We start from the raw sequence: 18,743 nt of genomic DNA, 5'->3' as shown, positions 1-18,743 counted from the left end.
TAGGTTACTTACCATTGAGGAAATTAAGCATTATTTTCTGTTGTTTCTGTATGCTAGACAACATGACAAACAAGCTGGAATGGAATAATATTGTTTTGTGAGGACTGAACATTAGGGGCCACTTACCCTGTGCTGTTAAGGAAGCTTTGGCTGATGCTGCAGCTTTTAGTCGCACCAGTTGGATTAAACCAAAAAGCTGGGGAGCACTTCCCATCTGCCTGGCGTTCCCACCCATAATCACTGCCCAAAAAAACACGACACTTCATAAAATGATAAATTCTGCTAATCAAATAATCTAGCTTCTACAAGCTTTTGTAGTTGGGCAAGTGCTTTGCTGTTGGAGCTTCGTGGCATATTTTAAGACCATAACTAGAGACATGATTGTCAGACAAGCAGGATCAAACAGAATTTCAGACGGATGGATAAAAGATATTCAAAATTCATTTAGCGATTCATTATTAATTGAATTCTAATAAGTCATTCGACATTATGCAAATTACAGTAGCACGATGAAAAGTTCTTAACTCCCATCTACAATTCCAAAACTATAATTAGATTTGATGGATACAGTCACATTGGTTATCCAGTAAATATGCAATGTAAGATGGATATTAAGGCATATGAATTTCTGCAATCTGATACTTGTGTTTTTGATTACAAATGTCTACAAGCAGCCGTAATTAAGTGCAATTAAATTAGATGGGGAGAGGGCCTGTTTGGTAAACATGCTGAGAAAGAAATTAAGGATCAGTACAGTACAGTACAGTTCAGTCCCAAATGGGATAGCTGAGATGAGTCATTACCATTCAAAATCATAGGCTGTGCAGAGGCAGGGCTCCGAGGAATAGATCCTTGAATAGTCCTGGGCCAGCATGCAGCGGTTTCCGGGCCTGCGCTTCATATAGATCTGCTTCTCACCCATCACACACAGCTCTCCCTACCAAACAATAAAAAGATGATCTCGTTTTTTACAAGATTGAAAGAAACTCTGAAAAGAAAAAGAGACAGACAGAAAGAAATACTTTTGTTCATGCATTATACGAGTGTACTGTGTCCACAGTGACACTGGTGAAACACGCATCAAACTTGAAACTGACAATAAATCAATAACGTTTAATATTCCTCTTACCTTGTAGTGCAGGTGCCATGTCTGATAATCGCCATCCATGCATCTCCTGCTAAAGAGACCCTTGTAGTCGATCTTGATCAGCTGCCACTCTGACCGATGGCTGAAGTGTCCAAAGAAACTGTAAGATGATTTACCAAAAAGCTCATTTCAGATGAGACTATCTTGATATACAGATATAAAGGTTACTGACATGATGGTGGAACAACAGCACCTACAAATGTGTCATATGTCCTTTATGCTGATAAACAAGATAACATTCCCTATATTTGATTGGGGAAAATCAGGTTTACATCCACAGAAGAGCTAATTCTTCAAGCCTGATATTTGTTTTATTCATGGTGGACTGTACTTGTTTGTCTCTGCTTACGTGATAATGTGATTGTCAGATTCTGGCTCCATTAAAACTCCATCCACATACAGCGGTGCCAAGGAGAAGCTGTGACGGTCCCATTTCTTTCCTTCGTCTAGACTGATCCTGCATAAAACAATGAACAAACAACAGCTGTCAATGCATGAACATCTGTCTGTCTGTGTGTCCAACCACATTTGTCTGTCTGTAGTGGTTAAATATATTGTTTTCTCTATGCGTATGGCATTAAACATCCCAAGTAGAGGTTAAACAGCGGAAAGCAAGGCACAAAGAAATATGATAAAAGATTTCAGGCTTTTGGCACAGTTGAGAAATGAAGAACCTTGAATTCTCTTCAGTGTGAAAAATTATCTCGTCACCAAGGTGAACAATGGAACAAATGTTCCTCGTAGCAGGTAAATCTTTGAAGGTGACAAAACAACAGTAAAGAGAGATATGTCTCAGGTTGTAACATTTGAAATAGATTTGGGGGGTTCAAATCACCTTTCTCAGAGCTTAAATCACCTTTGACAGGACTGGAGCAGGGACATCAAAGTACATATCAAAGTAGAGAGTGTTACAAAGCTACCACAACATAGGGGACTTATGAGGGTGTCCTCAGTCTCATTTCCATCCTGCTCTACTTTTCATTTGCATAAAAGCACTCAAACCATCATATCCAACCACAAGTACAAAGCTTTAATAGACTCTCTTCTGCTGGAAATGAGTCTGACAGTTCTGAAGCTGTAGTGCCGATACAATCAGCATTTCACATCATTAAATGTAATCATTTGCTGCATCAAACCCAGAAAAAAAATTAAATTATACCCAGGTAATGTCCCACTGCAACACCTACAGTCCCTACCTCCAGCAATTATGAGATCAGCTATTGTTTAACAGTAACTACACCCACCATAAGTGTCGAATAGGCGTTGCTGCATGCAAGACTGCCAGCATAGCCCCTCCGTTGTCAAGAAACCAAACGTTGTGCTCTTCATCGAAAATCTATAATGAAGAAACACATTTGCTCCACTCATGACAGAAACACTTTCAATATGAATGCATATTGTTTAAGGTAAACACGTTCAGTGTCTCACCTGTCTCCAACTATTTCCTGCATCAGATGTAATAAACATCCCAAGGTTGGTGGAGGACAGCTCTGTTCCGATATTCCCTGAGTACAGAAACATGAATAATTTCACTCACTGTGTATTTACATAGCAAAGACTCCATAACACACCTATATGCACGATCGCCTGATAAAGATATCGTTAGTTATATTGCAAATCTGTGCATGTCTTCAATTTCCACCGGGGGACATGTTTATGACTTACTGCAACCTAATCATCTCCCCCAAAATATGAGATTCAGGAGTTGAAGTCTCAGTATCTGATTTCAATGACAGAAAGAGGGCACTGTGTGATTTAGTTTTTTGTGTTTTTGTGGTTGCACTGGTACAATGCATTTATCTGAGAGAGTAGGGATACTTATGGTGACGAAAAATTAGCCAAGTCTCACCACTTCGGTCAGGTCTAAACTGATCAATTTAATCCATAAATTAAATGCGCGTCGTTTATGCAGCTGTACCTGTAGCCACAATGATTCCTGGAACAGACTTTTTGCTGGTGATGGGTCCGGACGTGTAGGGATTCTCCGACATCTCCAGATGAAGATGCAGCGAACAAAATGGCTGTCAACAAAATGGATTCCAATACAGCACAGGTTGAGACAATATGTATCAGGCAGATCTTAACAGAAGCAATTATAATTAGCTTTGCTTTCAAACTATTCTTCCCATTGAGAGAAAAGTGCTAACATTTTCAGAGAAAATCTATAAAACAAAGATACTTTGTTCCTCTCATCTCCTCTACCAGAAAAAAAAGGCAGAAAATGGCTGAGAGGACACAGAGGGCATGTGAATTGTTTCATTCTAAAGCAAACAAGGCATGTAATTAAAATTCGCCAAGATGCACTGATAAAACTGGCAAAATTGATTCAAATCATTTTCACTCATCTCACAGACTAAAGCACACTCAAAAACATCAATAAGGCTTTTCAAACAGCAGAGGTTGGACAGAGGTCAGAAAGCAGGCAAGAGCATAATGGTCATCTGAATGACAGAGAAAAAGTGTAACTTGCTATTAACCAAACAATATACATTATTTCTGTCTCCATAGAACACACTAACTGAATTAGGTGAATCTCATACCTGCTGAATACCAACACGGCCACATAATGTAATTCAGTGTAATCTAACAGTCATTAGTCCAGTGTGACTACAGGTAGTAAATTGAAATCACAGGGGTTAATGGAAAGTCTGGACCCCTGAAACTAAACGCGATGACACTTTGTGCCTCCCACCGATAATAAGAATATTCCAGCCAGGCATCTCCTCAGCCAATTAGGAGGCTAAAGACACAAGCTGATGCTGAAGCTGGCACCTAGCCTTGTGCAAATATGGCTCTGAATCAAAGAAGACCCACAGCACAGCTGATGAGGTTGAAACATTTGATGAATGACATACATCATAAGCTTCATTTCGCATGAATACAAGCATTCATCCACTGCTGCCCAAAGGATCAAGCTCACCAGAATGCAATGAAGGTTATTTCCCGCCACTGATGTGGCGGGAGCTGGCAGCAGTGCCCATGTTTGTCCCTTGTTGTATGTGATAAAAGTCTTGATGTGACTGTCCAGAAGTTTGTTGGCGAGATAAATGCCATTTATCCCCTCAACCTATGAAGGAAAACAGCAAAAATGCATTTATTGTCTAAGGTACTTTCAAGAAGTAACAATCATATTCATGACACTTTAGAGCTAAAATAATTAACTGATTAGTTAGTTGAACGGAAAATGAATCATTAGAAAGTGATTTATTGTTTGAGCAGTGGCATAGCATTCAGTCCACTCAGTTCAGTTACAGGTTATTTAAGTAAAAGTACTTACTTTTATCAGCAAAGTGTACTCCAGTATCAAAATTAAAAGAATTCATTACGAAAAGGCCTTCTCAGTGTTATTATTGTTTTTATGTTAGTTCACTATTACCAAATTTTATCTGCCTACTTCTTTAATGGTTATAAAGGGTGTTGCCTAAAGGGAAGCAATGTTTTCACGCAACCCCCCCAACCTGGCCATGCATGTACAAAGCTATTCCAGTGTTTGGCTTGGTACTTCATGGTGAATCATGGTGATTCGGCACACGGCATTTTTTTGATCTTTAAGCGAGTGAAGTTTATGATATTGCACCGCCACACTTCAATGGTGATGACAGAATAGCATGCATCTTTATTAAACTGAATTAGTGATGAATCACTCTCACGCATCAATCATAGATCAATAATAGCCTAATTTTATGCATGATCCATAATGATGAAGATACAGAAAATAGAAATGCATGGCTACATTTGTATATTGACAATATTTTAGAGACCCCATAAAATGTCAGAAATCAGGATTTAGGAGAGCTCCAACTATAACATCTGCACAGCCCCCTGGCTCCACTGTGGTTTGCACCCCGCTAGTGGGTTGTTTAATGTGTAACAATGCGCCATCTTTTAAAGACTTATAAGCATAAAATCTTAATCTGAAAAGTAACTAACTATAACTGTGAAATGCATGTAGAAGGGTAAAAGGGGCCCTATTTACCCTTCCTTTTACCTCTCAAATGTAGTAAAGTATAAAGTAGCAATAAATGGAAATTCTCAAGTAAAGTACCTCAAAATTATACTTTAGCACTGAATATGTCACCTTAGGCTCTGAAAAATGTTATAGGCCTTTCTGACAGCTCCTACTATGTGAAATAACTGGAAGGGGAATTAGCGGTACAGTGACAGCCCATGAACGAGACTAACTACGCACCTTATAAAAGTCAACCAGTAAGTTACCGGCGGGTCCTCTGCTGGTTCTCAGATCCTCTAATGAAAGAGTAAAGTAGACCCCGGGGGAGTCTGAGATATACAGGCTGTAAGTGTTGTTCTGATTCCACTCCTGGACTGCAGCAAATACCTGCTTCTCATCTGTACTGATAATGTGCATGTCCTGTAGGAAGGGGTGGGTGAGAGAAAGAGAGACAGGTGGAGCAAAGCGCAAGTGAGAAAACCCCCCAAAAAAGTCTTAGAGATGAAAAAGACTAAGAGAGGCTGTGTACTGCTAAGGAGCCTTTTAATACATTTCTTCATAACACTGTTGTGCGACTTGTATTCTACAAAAAAAGAAACAAAAGCGATTCCAAGCAGAAAAAAACAAAACATGTTTATTTATGATCATACATATGAACCATTATTATTTGACAGTTATCTGGTGTCTTTGATGCTTACCTTTGGTAGGCAATACTTAGGTAGTTTCATTCGCTTGAAGGATTCTCTCATGTAGGAGACAAAGTAGCTGGCTCGTCCTGACTTGGTTACCTTTGCAATGATGTCAAAGAGGCTTTGTCATTCTTTAAATAGACCACATATACATATATGTCAGTGTCACTTCACCTAACACCTTGTTTTTCTCTATTTTAGTGACACTTTTGACTTTTTCCCTACATAGAGGACAATGTAGACTGTCCGGAAAATGAAAAAAAAAATGGGATGGGGAGTTTTTTTAAGACGTGAGAGAATTTGACAACATTCAAAATGTGAATGAAATGAGGACACAAAGCTAAAACGTCTCCTGAAGGAGGTATATTAATTCACAATGCATGACTGACTTGATAAAATGCTTACAGTTTTGCTCTGCTTTCCGCAGTGTCGAAAGCAGACTAAAAATTACAAGCACAACAGAAATTATAATCATTATCTCAATTAGTCTAAAGCGAAGAGGCACTGAAAATTGTGTTGGCTTTATCTACAGTGTGTCTTGAAGATCTTAATGCACTACCACTTTCGCACTTACAGGCAGGGCAACACTACTTGATTGCTTATTTTCTAATCAACTAGAAGGATGGTGTTTGTCCCCCAACACACTACATTAGGGCTCTAATGGAATAATCTATCGAAAATCAATGAGCTGCATTTTCCCAGGCCACATTTTTGAGGATGTTGCACTTGGCTGTTCCTTCTCTCCCAAGAGACTTTGGAGGTGTTGAAGACTGCTTATTTCGTTGTAACCCAATCGATAACCTCATTACTCTTTGTCAAGTTAAATCCAACTGCCCCGAGCAATGAAAGTCACAAGAAAGTCATCTGTGCCACCACAGCTCGGCATAGACACTGTCTGTGTCCAGTTATTTTCACCAGCATCTTCCTCATGTCTGCCTCCGCCTTGACGGTCAATCTCATCTCAGCTAAATGCAATTTGGGAATTTTATTGAATCACCATTTCTGAATCACGCTCTGATGTATTTTTTTCCCCCCCATACATTTTTATTCTTACATCGCAGCCATTCCAATCGAGTCTGTGGATTAAGTGTGTTGAAAATGAAACTGGGTCACCGCTGAAGTATTCCTGCTGCAACATCATCTCATCATATCAAAAGATTAAATCTGTGGATAAATAAATTAAAAAACGAACAGCTAATATTTAGGGGCATTTATTCAAAATGAAAGAGCACAGGATGATTTACTACAAACACTGAGCCCTAGAAAACGGCTATGTGATTTTTATTTTCCTGAAACTTAGTTGGAGTCTAACAAGGATGGCCAAATGCATCAAGGCTGACCAGCAGGGAGAAAATTACTTAGCTGTGGATGGAAATCAATGACAGTGGAGGGCATTTGAAAATTAAATTTCTAATAATGGCCCTGACTACTGCTGTCTAATTGGAGTCAAACTCAGAATGAATCGTAACAAGGACACCAACCTGTCTATTCACAGTTCCTTTGCTATGTGCTCTCAGCTAGCAAACACATATTTCAGGCATGGAGCATGTCTGTGTGGAAACTCAAAAACTGAGCGTGCCTTGACATGAACGAGACAAAACATAATCAAAACACACATTGGGCCAGTGGGGAACAGGTGTGTTGGGGAAAGCCATTATGTGGGTTTTGATGGAAAAGCATGAATTGAATGCACTAGAGACCAAAATAAAATGATAAAAAAAAACAACAAGAAAATCAAAGTTCACAGAGACAGAAGCCTTTGTGTGAAAAAGACAACTGGTTTAGTTTAATCAAGAAAAAGTAACCTGTGTGAAAACGTATTCATCTTGCACAACCAGTGAGTTGGTGTCTACATGTCCAGGAAAGAGGTACTGTCTGTTGCCATCTGTGCATCGCTGGGCTCTGCACTTCACATACTGGGCGCCTGGAAAGAGGCGAAAGGAAATCAATAAGAAGTAAATTACAACCATTTACCATTGAACAGTATTTTGTATGCACTCGAGCTGCAATATGCATATGTTAAATGTTAAATAATTATGTAAGTTCACAGTTCTGAAACAACTTTAGGCTTGGATAGAGGTATATAATCCAATATAACGAGTAGAGGCTCTTGCGGTGTGTCACACTACAAAAAAAGTTCAGGATGTTATTGTGTAAGACAAGAGAGAGAAGAGTTGATGCTAATTCAGACATATATATTTTCTCACTACAGGATGCATATGACTATATTTCCCAATGCAGGAAACATCTATAATTGGTTTGACAGAATATATGATGCTGTTTAGATGTGGGGAGGGAGTTGAGGTTTGTCTATGAGACACAGGGGATAGATTAAGAGGAAGAAACATCCATCAACACAATAAAACTCTCCGTTTGTCAGGAGACACCTATTCTGCTTTACTTGACTTCAGGGACCAATCTGAACAGCAGAACGGGTCTCATCTTCCCTGTGACCTCGCTCTAAATGAGAGGCAAGGGGTCCTTAGGGTCCTGCTATTGCGGCGGACTGGAGTGCAGCACTCACGGCCTTTTGCGATGCGCGTCTCGATGTGGACCACATCTGATTCTCTGTCCAGCCCCATTACCGCCCTTGAAAGAGCATGTGGAGGAGAAGATAGAAAGGAGCAGAAAGAAGTAGAGGAAGATGGGGAAGAAAAGGTAAATGAGAAAGAGATAAGAGAGGGGGGCGCCAGGTTGTGTATCACAGCTGTAGATGGACATCCCTATTGTGTGAAAGCAAGATGTTTTTATCTCCGGTAAATCAGTCAGTGTAGAATCTGCGCCACCAGCAGCAATTAATCTCAATTCACCAAAGAACCAGCAGTGGAAACAACAAGGAGGAGGGATAACAAAACATCAGCTATTCCCATAAATATCTACCAAAGCAAATGTCTGTAGTTATGAAATTGTGTGTGGTTGTAAAACCGTTTTGAATAATACAATTTGATACGCGTGAAGGAATGGTTTTCAAGAGCACAAATAATGCCCATTTCGGGTGCCGCTTTACCCGCTGTGCCGTTCTTATTCATCAAATTCCTCGCTGTTCATGCATGTGGAGAGGATGTCCTCCAACCAATGCCCTTTCTTTCCCGGCTACAAAACACACTTCTGTTTGACACATGCCATGACAAACAGGGATAAACGGGCTCACATCAATATTCACTACCTTGTGCCCGAGCAGTCGAGATTACAAAATTACAGCGACAACAAAAACAGCATGTCGTGTTTGTGCTATGGAAAAGAAGAACAATATTCCTTCAGGTCTACGTGACATGGATATAATCAGGTTTGTGCTTGACTGCCATTGGGAGAGGCGGGGCTGTGACAAGAGGTCACTGTATCCTTCTGACAGCATAGGGTCATGAACACTATCATTATGCAAATTACAATCAATCACTCTACAAAACAGTTCAAAAATAGGATCCACATAATCATACCAGTAGAATCGGCCTGGCATCACGTTGTCGTGAACAAGCTGCCATTTCCTCCCAAAGTCCATTGAACTGTACAGCTGCAAGATAAAATTAGGCTGATCTTCATCACACTTAAAAGTTTTAGGAGGAAGATCTTGGTAATGAGCGGCACAGCTATCATCACATCCACAGTAGAATCACATTAAAACAACATTTTAAAAACAGGTTATGGGTTCAGCATCATATATTATATTGTTTCCACTTAAAGGTTCATTGCGGATTCACTCAGAAGCTACCTTGCTGTCATGACTGTAAGCCAGTATCCAGTCCTCCTGTGCAGGATGGAAGAGCAGGCTCAGGATATTGAAGTTAATGAGATGCTTCTCAAAGCTTGCCCCTTCATCTGAACTGATGAGAACAGCGCTCTCTACCTCTGGGTCACTAAGCATCATTATCTAAAGTACAGAGGGCCAGACGAGGGATAAGGCATGAGAGGAGGGAGAGAGATAGAGATACCGACATTTGGCAGCAATTTAAAAAAAAAAACTGTAATTTGATGTCAGGACCGTAGCTTGTAAGAGATCAGACAGAGAGATAAAAGCAAAGAGAAATGCTGACCTTCTGTTTGTTGGTAGGGCAGACGTACAGGTAACTTAAAACGGTCCTTGAACCCACTTTGTCATTGAGTTTGGTGTAGGTGCTTCCATAATCAGTGGATCTGGACACAAACAAAAAAAACATGTTGCATGTTTGATGAAGAAAATCCATTAGAGACCTGCCAGAGACAGATTTTAAAGTACCAGCGATCTGGGATGTTTTAGCCCATTAACTGCAAATCAGTTATTCTCTACGTGACTGCATCTCTAAAGCGCACCATGAGTTTTGAGATTTTTTTTTCTTTTTATTACCATTCACGCAGCTTTTGCTTTACAGAAGGAAAATCAACTTGCAGAGAGATACTAGCTTCATGCTAATGTGTTATTTTTATTTTTGCTCTTGTAAAGCATTTTGTTGCAGTCCTGCATGAAATATGCTAGACAGGAAAAAGTGGGCTGTCATTACCCCACCAGTCATTTACTGTAGATGCTCAAATAAAAAAAAGGGGATATTTGAAAAAATTACTCAAAAAAAAAATCACACTCACTTATGGAAAAGCCTACTCTTTATTCTGCCAACATGCTTCAGCACACGGTGGAAGCTGACTTAAAAGCAGACATTTCAAGTCAATTCCCCCTGGGGGCAATAAAGGTTTCATTCATTCATTCATTCAAGCAGTCTGTGTTTTTTACACAGAAATGTGCTATACAAACAGACAGATTAAATAAATCACTGTTAAAAGGGACCCTGTGGAGTTTTTGACCACTTGTGAGACATTTTTTGATGCATGGGTTTTGTACTCTACTAGTATTGTTGACAACTATATTAAATAGAAAGTAGCTAAAGCCTGCTCAAAAAGTCATTGGATGTTGCATGCTATTTGCATATCTGTGATATCATTAGGTAAGTGTAAAAACTTAACTAACTCTAACCAGCTTTAATGTTAGCTATTCCGCATAATTTCAATATTCATCTAAATCCACCTCTAATATCAAAAGATTTTTTATGTAGTATGTTGTATAGACTGGAGAACACACAGGAATAAACTCACTTATTGAGAAAAGAATTACACTTACATACTTATTAAATCATTTATAACAAAAACAACAACGAAGGAGTTCCCGGCTAAACAAGTGATCAGGGATTGGCCATTACACGCATTTTTTTAGCTAATTCACATACAAGAAATGTTGTCGACTCTCTTATGTTAGCAGTTATGGTCTTTCTTAAAAGTTGCTAGGAGTAGGACAATGTGAAGCGGTGAAGGTGAAGCAACAGTCAAAGCAAATAAATACATTTAACTGAAAGATTGTCTGTCAAATGAAAGAGAGGCGACAGTATCGGTCATCCCTCAGTTTATTTCACAGATCAACAATTGGTGGCAATAAGCCAGCAGGAAATGTAGCGATGAACCAGCAAAAGACAGGAAGTAAAAGACTGCTGACCAATGTAAATACAGATTATGGATTAATATTATGGACATATTAAATGGTTTTGCAAATATTTCATGAGGAAGGAAATTCATTCAGCAGGTTTGTTAGGCCTCAAGGATACACACAAACAACTGTGTTTACAAGAAAACACCACAGGGTACCTTTAACGTATTGTAACATTTTCAAAAGTATGTTGTCACTGTGTGGTAATGGTTTAGTACACATTTAGTACACATAATCCAAAAACTCCTGTTTACTACTGCATTAATGGAAGCAATCACATTTTGACAACCCACAAGAAAATATGGAAAGCAGAAGAAGCATAATGCAAGCTTTCTACATTAAAGAGGTTGACATATTCATTAGGCATTTCCTACTCCAAGCTACAATACCATTCAGCAATAATGTAGCGGTGACAAACACATTATGTAGCCTAAACATTCACTTCACACGTCAAGTAAGTCTCAAGGCTTTACAAGCTGATTTTCATGCTACACTGACATGTAATGAAACAAGCAGCTGCCTGCAAGGTAGAAAATCAATTTATGAACTTCAGGTATACTTTGGAAAATGGTCAGGAGGAATGTACACACAGTAAATACAGGACTGAAACATCAAACACAAGCATACAGTAGTTCTTGAATATAACAACATTGTGCTGAACACATTTTAAGCGACAGTATGGCATTACTCTCCTTTCATGTCAGTAGACGTTTGTACATAGAAGATAGTGAGGAAGGGATTTAAAGACATCCTTAAAACGGTGTAAACACAGGAGAGGTGAAATCCCCTTTCATACAGAAATATATCTTAAATTAGAGGTAGAATGGCCTTTTGTTCTCTGTTTTCATCTTATTTATTCAGTTTCATCCTCTTGTATTCCGTTTTCTTAGCTTAAGTGTGGTATTGTGTTGCTATAGAACAACAAATTAGCAGCACAAATGTGACAAATATAGGTTTACGGTTATTATATTGTAAAAAATATAATAAAAAGCAGATTTATCAGTTTATCAATTAAATTACCTGCGTTTCAATAAAATAAAAGCAGAATGTTGTGGAAGGTATCTCTGCAACATGTAAAGATACTTGCTCTTCACAGAGCCGCCTGTTCCTTACAAGTCCATGCATCTCATGACAAGGGCAGATGTGTTTGTCATCAACATCTTCATATTTCTCCTCACCACAAACAGCCAATCCACTCTCAGTTCTACCTGAGTGCCTCCAAATGTAATTTCACCGCATAATTGGATAGATACCCAGTGTCTGTTATCATTGTCTGTGCATTAATCTGAATAGTCCCATTTGTTGTTGACATTGTTTTCAAAGACTTACCCCTAAACACATTTGTATTTCTGCTTAAGTACTCCTTTCAGTTGGCATATCTGTCTTTGATTGTGGTTCTGGAAGAAAGCCTTTTAAATTACGTTATTATATTGTGAAGTTTCTTTAGCAGAAAAGGCAGCCATCTTAAAACACAAAGGGACTTGATGTGTTTAGATTCTTCAAGTCACTCATTGATCTGCACATTGTATTTTGCCACCAACAGTGGCCCGGAGCTGTAGTCATAAATCATGTATTGTGTTGTCACAGAAATCATTTACTCCCATTTCTTTTCACAACATTCAAATCTCTGCTTTTCTAATACCTATACTAAGAGCCTTCATGCACCCCCTGAGGTACACTCTAATTTACTTGTGGTGCCATTGTTAAGCAGACACCTTGATGATGGAAGACCTCCTGTACACAATATGGGATTTCAAAACGTGTCAAGTCGGGTGTAAATCTTAGAGGCGCCTCTGGTGAAACAGATATTAATTTGAAACTCTATGCTTGGCAGACTGATGGTCTCTTTTTCACGTGTATTTCAGAATGAAATGAGTTCTCTGCAGGCTATGGGCGAGGTGAGAAAAAAAAGCTGGGTTGGTCTCTATGGTATAATCCTTAATGAATTCCATTCTTATTTATGACCTGACAGGGCACTGTAACTCACATCTCAATACATACTGAATGGAATTACTATAGCTATACAGTAGCAATTGCATGTCAATTGCTTCTGAAACAAAAGGTTACGAATGACAATCAATCAAAAACTCCATCAGGAAGTTTCTAGGTCAGAGGAAAAGAGCCACAGATCCAAACAAAGAATCCCTCAGATAACTCTTCCGGTATATGTCTTTAAAAAATAGCCTTTCAAAATGTTTCTTTACTGATGATGGACAGAAGATAGTTCCTTTTCTAAGAGGTTGTTGCAATCTCAGTTGTTATTTATGGGACTGCAGGAAGCAAAGGGGAGGATGCTTCATTCTAAACTACTTCAGATTGCTTTATTAAAACATACTTCATATTGGCTTCCAGTGTAACTTGATTGTTCATATCCTAGCAAGGAGAACACTATAAATCATACTAACAGTACACTGCACTCTCTATGAATATATTATTGTTATTGTTTTTAGAGCTGTGCTTTTGCATTTTTTTTTTATTCTTGCAATGTTGCAGTGGATGGAAAGGGAAAAATGGCATTGATTAAAATTAACACCTACCTCCAGAGTGAGCTCTCAGTAACAGCTCCCAGGTTGAAGTCATACAGCTTAGTCAAGATCAGGATCACCTACAACATAACAGCAACAGACATATGTAATTACATGCCAACGTCTGCACTAAAACGCCTTTGAATAAGTACCTCACCGGCATACATTACCTGTCATCTAATGGTGTGGAATAAATACAACATGCTTGCTACATTCCTTTACTGATAAATATCAGCTTCATACAGTATGTTATCCCAATGACAAGTGATCCTCATGCTGTCAAGAGATGTCAGTCTGCTGGTGGCAGGATCTGAAAAAAATCCATGTGGGCTGTCAAGAATTGTGCTTGTATCTCATGTGGAATGATACCTACATGACAGCAAAATCTGAACATAATTGTTCACTGAACAATGAAAAGAAATGTAGTCAGTGGCTGCACTACAGCGTCATCTCTCATTCCCTTTCTTTTTCCTTTTTAAAATTTCTGTCATTCATTTAAAATAGCAAAGGAGTTCAGCTGCAAAAAGCACCAACAAATGTTATCTGAAATGTTGATGGAAGATGTTATGTCACTTATTTCACTCATTGGAAGAGGTCCAGTTTGGGCTAAATGCTTTTGCGTGTTCGCTGAGGATGGTTGGACAATGTGTTTCTGGGGGAACAAAAATGCAGCCCATAAAAGCCTGCCAAGGCACAGAGGGCAGAGTGAAATGGTGTGCAAACGAATTATTGTCACTCCAATGGCATTATAAATGACTTCCCATGGGGATGCTCATAACTCAGGATAGAAAGGGGGGTTAGGGTAGAGAGTTTAGGGCAGCGCATGGAGGGAGGGAGAAGGGATGGCAGATAATAATAATCAAGGACCAGAAACATGGCATAATATGACGAATTAAAAAAAAACCCTGAAAGATGGGTCAAAAGCTCAATTACAGTGAGTTTAAACACATTAACCTTATGGGACCCCCGGAACGAGTCATTAAACTGAGAAAAGCCACACAAGACTCGGAGGAACAAAGACATGTCTCTAAGTCTGCTTTGAAAATGTTAAAAACCCAATTGACCCACAATTTAGCCATCAAACAGCCACTGTGCATGGCTGGGACTATCTGCATTACAGGTTAATTAACCAATCACACAGAGAAATAAGCATTTGCATAACTAAATGCACCATGTCTGCAAGGTCCAACTCTGGAGTCTGAATCAATTTGGAGTACAGACTTAGTTAAATGGCTGTGATGTTAGGCCTAATTGCCTGCTTTGAAAAATGGATACAAGAGAAAAACTCTCCTAAACTGTTGATCGTTTGTCTCTTCAGTTCTCTTTTGCCAACAACAATGACTCTGTGTCATGGGACATCATAAATACTGTGAGGTAAATTGGATCTGGAATTGATTTTATCAGTGTCAAACTAGAGGCAGTTCAATCCTAACCAAAGGGATTCAAATAAAATTGCAAATTAATTGAGTGAGCAACGAATAAAAGGTTCACAGTTTTAGGATTTCAATCACCATTTTTTACATGGATCCAATTTAATCAAATGTTCACGAATTTAGTTGAGGATGTAAAATAAAATAGCCCCAAAAGGCAAAACTTAACAAAAAGCCTCTTAGCACCCAAGCTGTAATTGCCATTAGGGGCCCTGTTTTAACTGACATCAACGTGTTTGTGCAGTTGGCTCATTAACAAAGCTGACCCATTGAATTGGGTCAGTGACGATCTACCTCAGGGACCAACAGACTACTGAGGCGGATGACTGTTTGGATGATTTGTCTCTAAGTGGATACATGTAGAGTACATCACTGGAGACTGTGCATTCCCACGTCTTCAACATTATTGATAGGCTGTGCATGTGTGGCTCAAGTCAATAGGGAGCAACTGTTTTACGTGCAAATGCTGAGACGAGTGGCTGAGAGCGCATGACTTACACATCACATGCGCGACTTACACTATAAGAGCCCAACAAATGAAGTTGCATTAAAAGGCAAAAAGAGTTTACGGTGCAGCCTTGCATTTATGTAAATACTGGGAACAAACAAACACAAAATGGCTTCAGAATTATTTTGAGCCTTCTAGGTAAATACAATTTTCCATGCATATCATCGCTCACTTGCATACATGAAATTAAGTAAGGACCCTGGAAGGCCAAAAGCACTGCATTTATTCATATTTATGTTTTATTGATGTGAGCAAAGAGAGCTTTGCCCCGGGAAAGTCAACCAATCATTTTCAGATTGGCTCTCACCCTCCGAGGAGTTGGGTTTAGTCATCCTTTTATCCTAACATTCTATTCTTGTCGCTTTTTTCACTTCTTTGCATCCCATCTCTCTTTATTTCTGCCTTTGTTCCTTTTCTTTCTTTTCCTTTTAAAAACAGGCTCTCCAGGTACTTTCTTTTGTTGTGTTTTTGTTTTGCATCCCGCATTTTTCACGAGGAACCCGCACATTGAGAAGATTAATAAAAAAAAAATTAAAAAAACCCATTAAAAGTCAGATCACAGTCAGATGCTGTTGAGCCAAGCAAGTATTTTGACTCTTTCAGATGGTTGAACATAGACAGCCAGCATGACAACGAAGGTGTTACAGCCATAATGTCAGAGACATACTGTATTGGCTCGATGCAAATGCCTTATCTACAGGCAGACCTACACAAGCCGCTTGCACGAGCGCTCAAGCCTGCAGCATGTATAGCACATTCACAGACTAAATGAAATCTTTAGAATATCAATCTGTTTTTTGGGGGTTATTTTAAAGAGAAAATGCTCAAATTTTTAAAATGCGTCAGTGGGACGTGAGAGGCATCTGTGGGAAGAAGATTTTCTACACAGCTCGCAATTTAGGTATGAATTATCTCTGTGTACTGTACTGCAATTTGGCTATTAATAAAATGAAATAGACTGTCACTGCACATCAGCTCAGTTTTATTGTGCTTTCTAACACCACACTTCAAATGGAACCTGTTGCTTTTTCAGCCACCAGTAAAGCATCATTAAGACGGCACCCCTCAAACATTATTTCTGCCTAATTGGGTAGTCAAGGGGGAAAAAAAGGGATCCTAAATATCACACTTCCAAAAGACTGTTGTTTCATTCTTTTCTTCTCAGGAGTAACACATCACGGGAAGTAGGAAGAGTCTTAAGAAATGTGAGAAATAAAGCCACTTTCATGCAGATCTGGCTTCATTTTTTTAACTTAACCGGAGGGGGACAACGGAATGATCTAAATTAATTTCCAAGGGACGCCCAAAGTAACAGTGAATGTTATAACATGGATAACGACTCTTTCTCAGAGAAGCATTGACATATATTTATATTTTTTTTTACCTTTAGCCTCCTGTGAAATATTCACTGCAGAAATGGTACACATTTACATTCTCATGAATACACATAAGCTTTTGTATATTGCACTGGAGGGTAAACACATCCATTCACACAGCCATCTCCCGGGAGTAACCCTTGTCTATTTACCTCCTCTGAGTCCAACCACAACATCAAAACGTCTGACAATTCGCTGAAATGTGTCAACAATAATTAAATCATTTGTTAAATATAAGCTTTCATAGGCTGATTTTTATCCAAATACGCTACCTTTATCTGTCAGCTTAGGTCAGGTTTTGTGACCTTATCAGATCTGATAAACACAGTAAAAGGTGGGTTTTGAATCCATCAAGTGATCGAATTAAAAATAATCAGACAAGACTTTACAGCAGACGTTCTTTTATTTACATGGGCTATGTGTAGATGCACGTGTACAGAAAGTATATATTTGTGTGTACTTTTTGTGTTTTTCTATTTTCCAACAAGAAACTCAGGCTGTGAAGATGTCCTGTACTAGATAATAATTTTGTAATTCATAATAATAACAACTTTATTGAACCAGAAAAGTGCCTAACTGAGATTAAACAATCTCTTTTACAGGCAGCAGCACACAGAAAATACAACATAGAGGTTACAAAACATGTAACACAGACTACAGCTAGACCAATATATGAGCGAATATTAGCTTAATGCAGATTTATCGTATTGGTTTATATGTTGGCCGAGTTCAGCTAGGTTTGAGGTAATTTAGAAACAGTGTCTCCTTTAGTTTGTCCACCAGAGAGCACTGACAAGGTGACAATGTAAAAGGTCCCACTTAATAATGAAATGGGTTCCAATTTATAAAGTAGCTATAATCAATATTTTTTTTAAACAACAATGTATCAAATGACAATGTAAAGTTAAAAGAAGTCAGTCGTAGTAGTCTGCAGAGAACTGTCACCTGAATCTGCAGCTCAGTTTTCCAGAGATTTTTTTGTGATTTTCAGCTCATTGTTTAGCTGTCTGGCTGCAACTTTACTGTTTTGGTTCACTCTCACTGCTCTCATAGCGTAGTTTTCCATCACAGCAGGCAACTGTTTTCAGTAAAGAAGGTATAAAAACCCTTTGTTCACTACCTGCTCAGCACTAGCTCATGAACACAGTGGAGCATTTAGCGGTTAAGGGCCAGATATTTCCCCCAGGAGTTGGTAGAGACCAAAAACAGAGCCAAAAGAAAAGTGAATACTGGACTTAGATTCACCAGGTGGCCACAGACAAGACTTTAAATTAATAATAACGTTACTCAATAACTGCTGGATGTGATAATAAGCACATCCAGCATTTGTTTTGCTAACAAACTGTTTTCCTAATAAACTAAAAGTTACGATGTCAATGTTGTATACACATCTTGTTTCCACAACCCTCAAGTGACGAAACCTAGTAAGAGAGTAAAACAGATCAGATCAAAAAATTAATATAAAATGATAAAATAGCATCAACCTATATACCCCTACAAACCGATAAGCAACAAATATATTACAATAATTGAGGCAATCATAAAAACACTGATGATCACAACAGATAAATAAAATGAATAAAATAAAGTCACCTCTAAGCCATAAAGAATCTTTTTTGAGAGAAAATGTCTGAGTCAATAAGACAGATCTGGGTGATGCCAATCTTTAACAT

General features: G+C 38.7%; 1 protein-coding gene across 2 annotated transcripts in view; it reads right to left on the bottom strand.

The window, feature by feature from the left end:
* Positions 1 to 18,743, bottom strand: part of sorcs3b (sortilin related VPS10 domain containing receptor 3b) — a 45,751-nt gene that overhangs the window by 13,714 nt on the left and 13,294 nt on the right. Inside the window, exons 2-18 of one of the 2 annotated variants that reach the window (XM_038737789.1) lie at positions 13,927 to 14,066; positions 13,769 to 13,836; positions 9,817 to 9,916; positions 9,495 to 9,653; positions 9,223 to 9,296; positions 8,310 to 8,374; positions 7,591 to 7,709; positions 5,795 to 5,884; positions 5,337 to 5,516; positions 4,068 to 4,214; positions 3,066 to 3,168; positions 2,576 to 2,652; positions 2,392 to 2,483; positions 1,497 to 1,604; positions 1,130 to 1,247; positions 804 to 937; positions 127 to 240 (exon numbers count right to left, since the gene is read on the bottom strand). In XM_038737789.1, coding sequence (XP_038593717.1) covers positions 127 to 240; positions 804 to 937; positions 1,130 to 1,247; positions 1,497 to 1,604; positions 2,392 to 2,483; positions 2,576 to 2,652; positions 3,066 to 3,168; positions 4,068 to 4,214; positions 5,337 to 5,516; positions 5,795 to 5,884; positions 7,591 to 7,709; positions 8,310 to 8,374; positions 9,223 to 9,296; positions 9,495 to 9,650 — 1,577 coding nt within the window. In that variant the 5' untranslated portion in view covers positions 9,651 to 9,653; positions 9,817 to 9,916; positions 13,769 to 13,836; positions 13,927 to 14,066. The remainder of the gene's footprint in view (positions 1 to 126; positions 241 to 803; positions 938 to 1,129; positions 1,248 to 1,496; positions 1,605 to 2,391; positions 2,484 to 2,575; positions 2,653 to 3,065; positions 3,169 to 4,067; positions 4,215 to 5,336; positions 5,517 to 5,794; positions 5,885 to 7,590; positions 7,710 to 8,309; positions 8,375 to 9,222; positions 9,297 to 9,494; positions 9,654 to 9,816; positions 9,917 to 13,768; positions 13,837 to 13,926; positions 14,067 to 18,743) is intronic. The other variant, XM_038737788.1, reaches the window with a different exon arrangement.

The sequence above is a fragment of the Micropterus salmoides genome, unplaced genomic scaffold, assembly GCF_014851395.1.
Source record: "Micropterus salmoides isolate LMB-PRFRI ecotype aquatic unplaced genomic scaffold, ASM1485139v1 Ms_hic_scaffold_22, whole genome shotgun sequence".
Taxonomy (NCBI): Eukaryota; Metazoa; Chordata; class Actinopteri; order Centrarchiformes; family Centrarchidae; genus Micropterus; species Micropterus salmoides.
The sequence above is the reverse complement of the archived record's forward strand: the minus strand, read 5'-3'. Positions and strand labels throughout refer to the sequence as shown.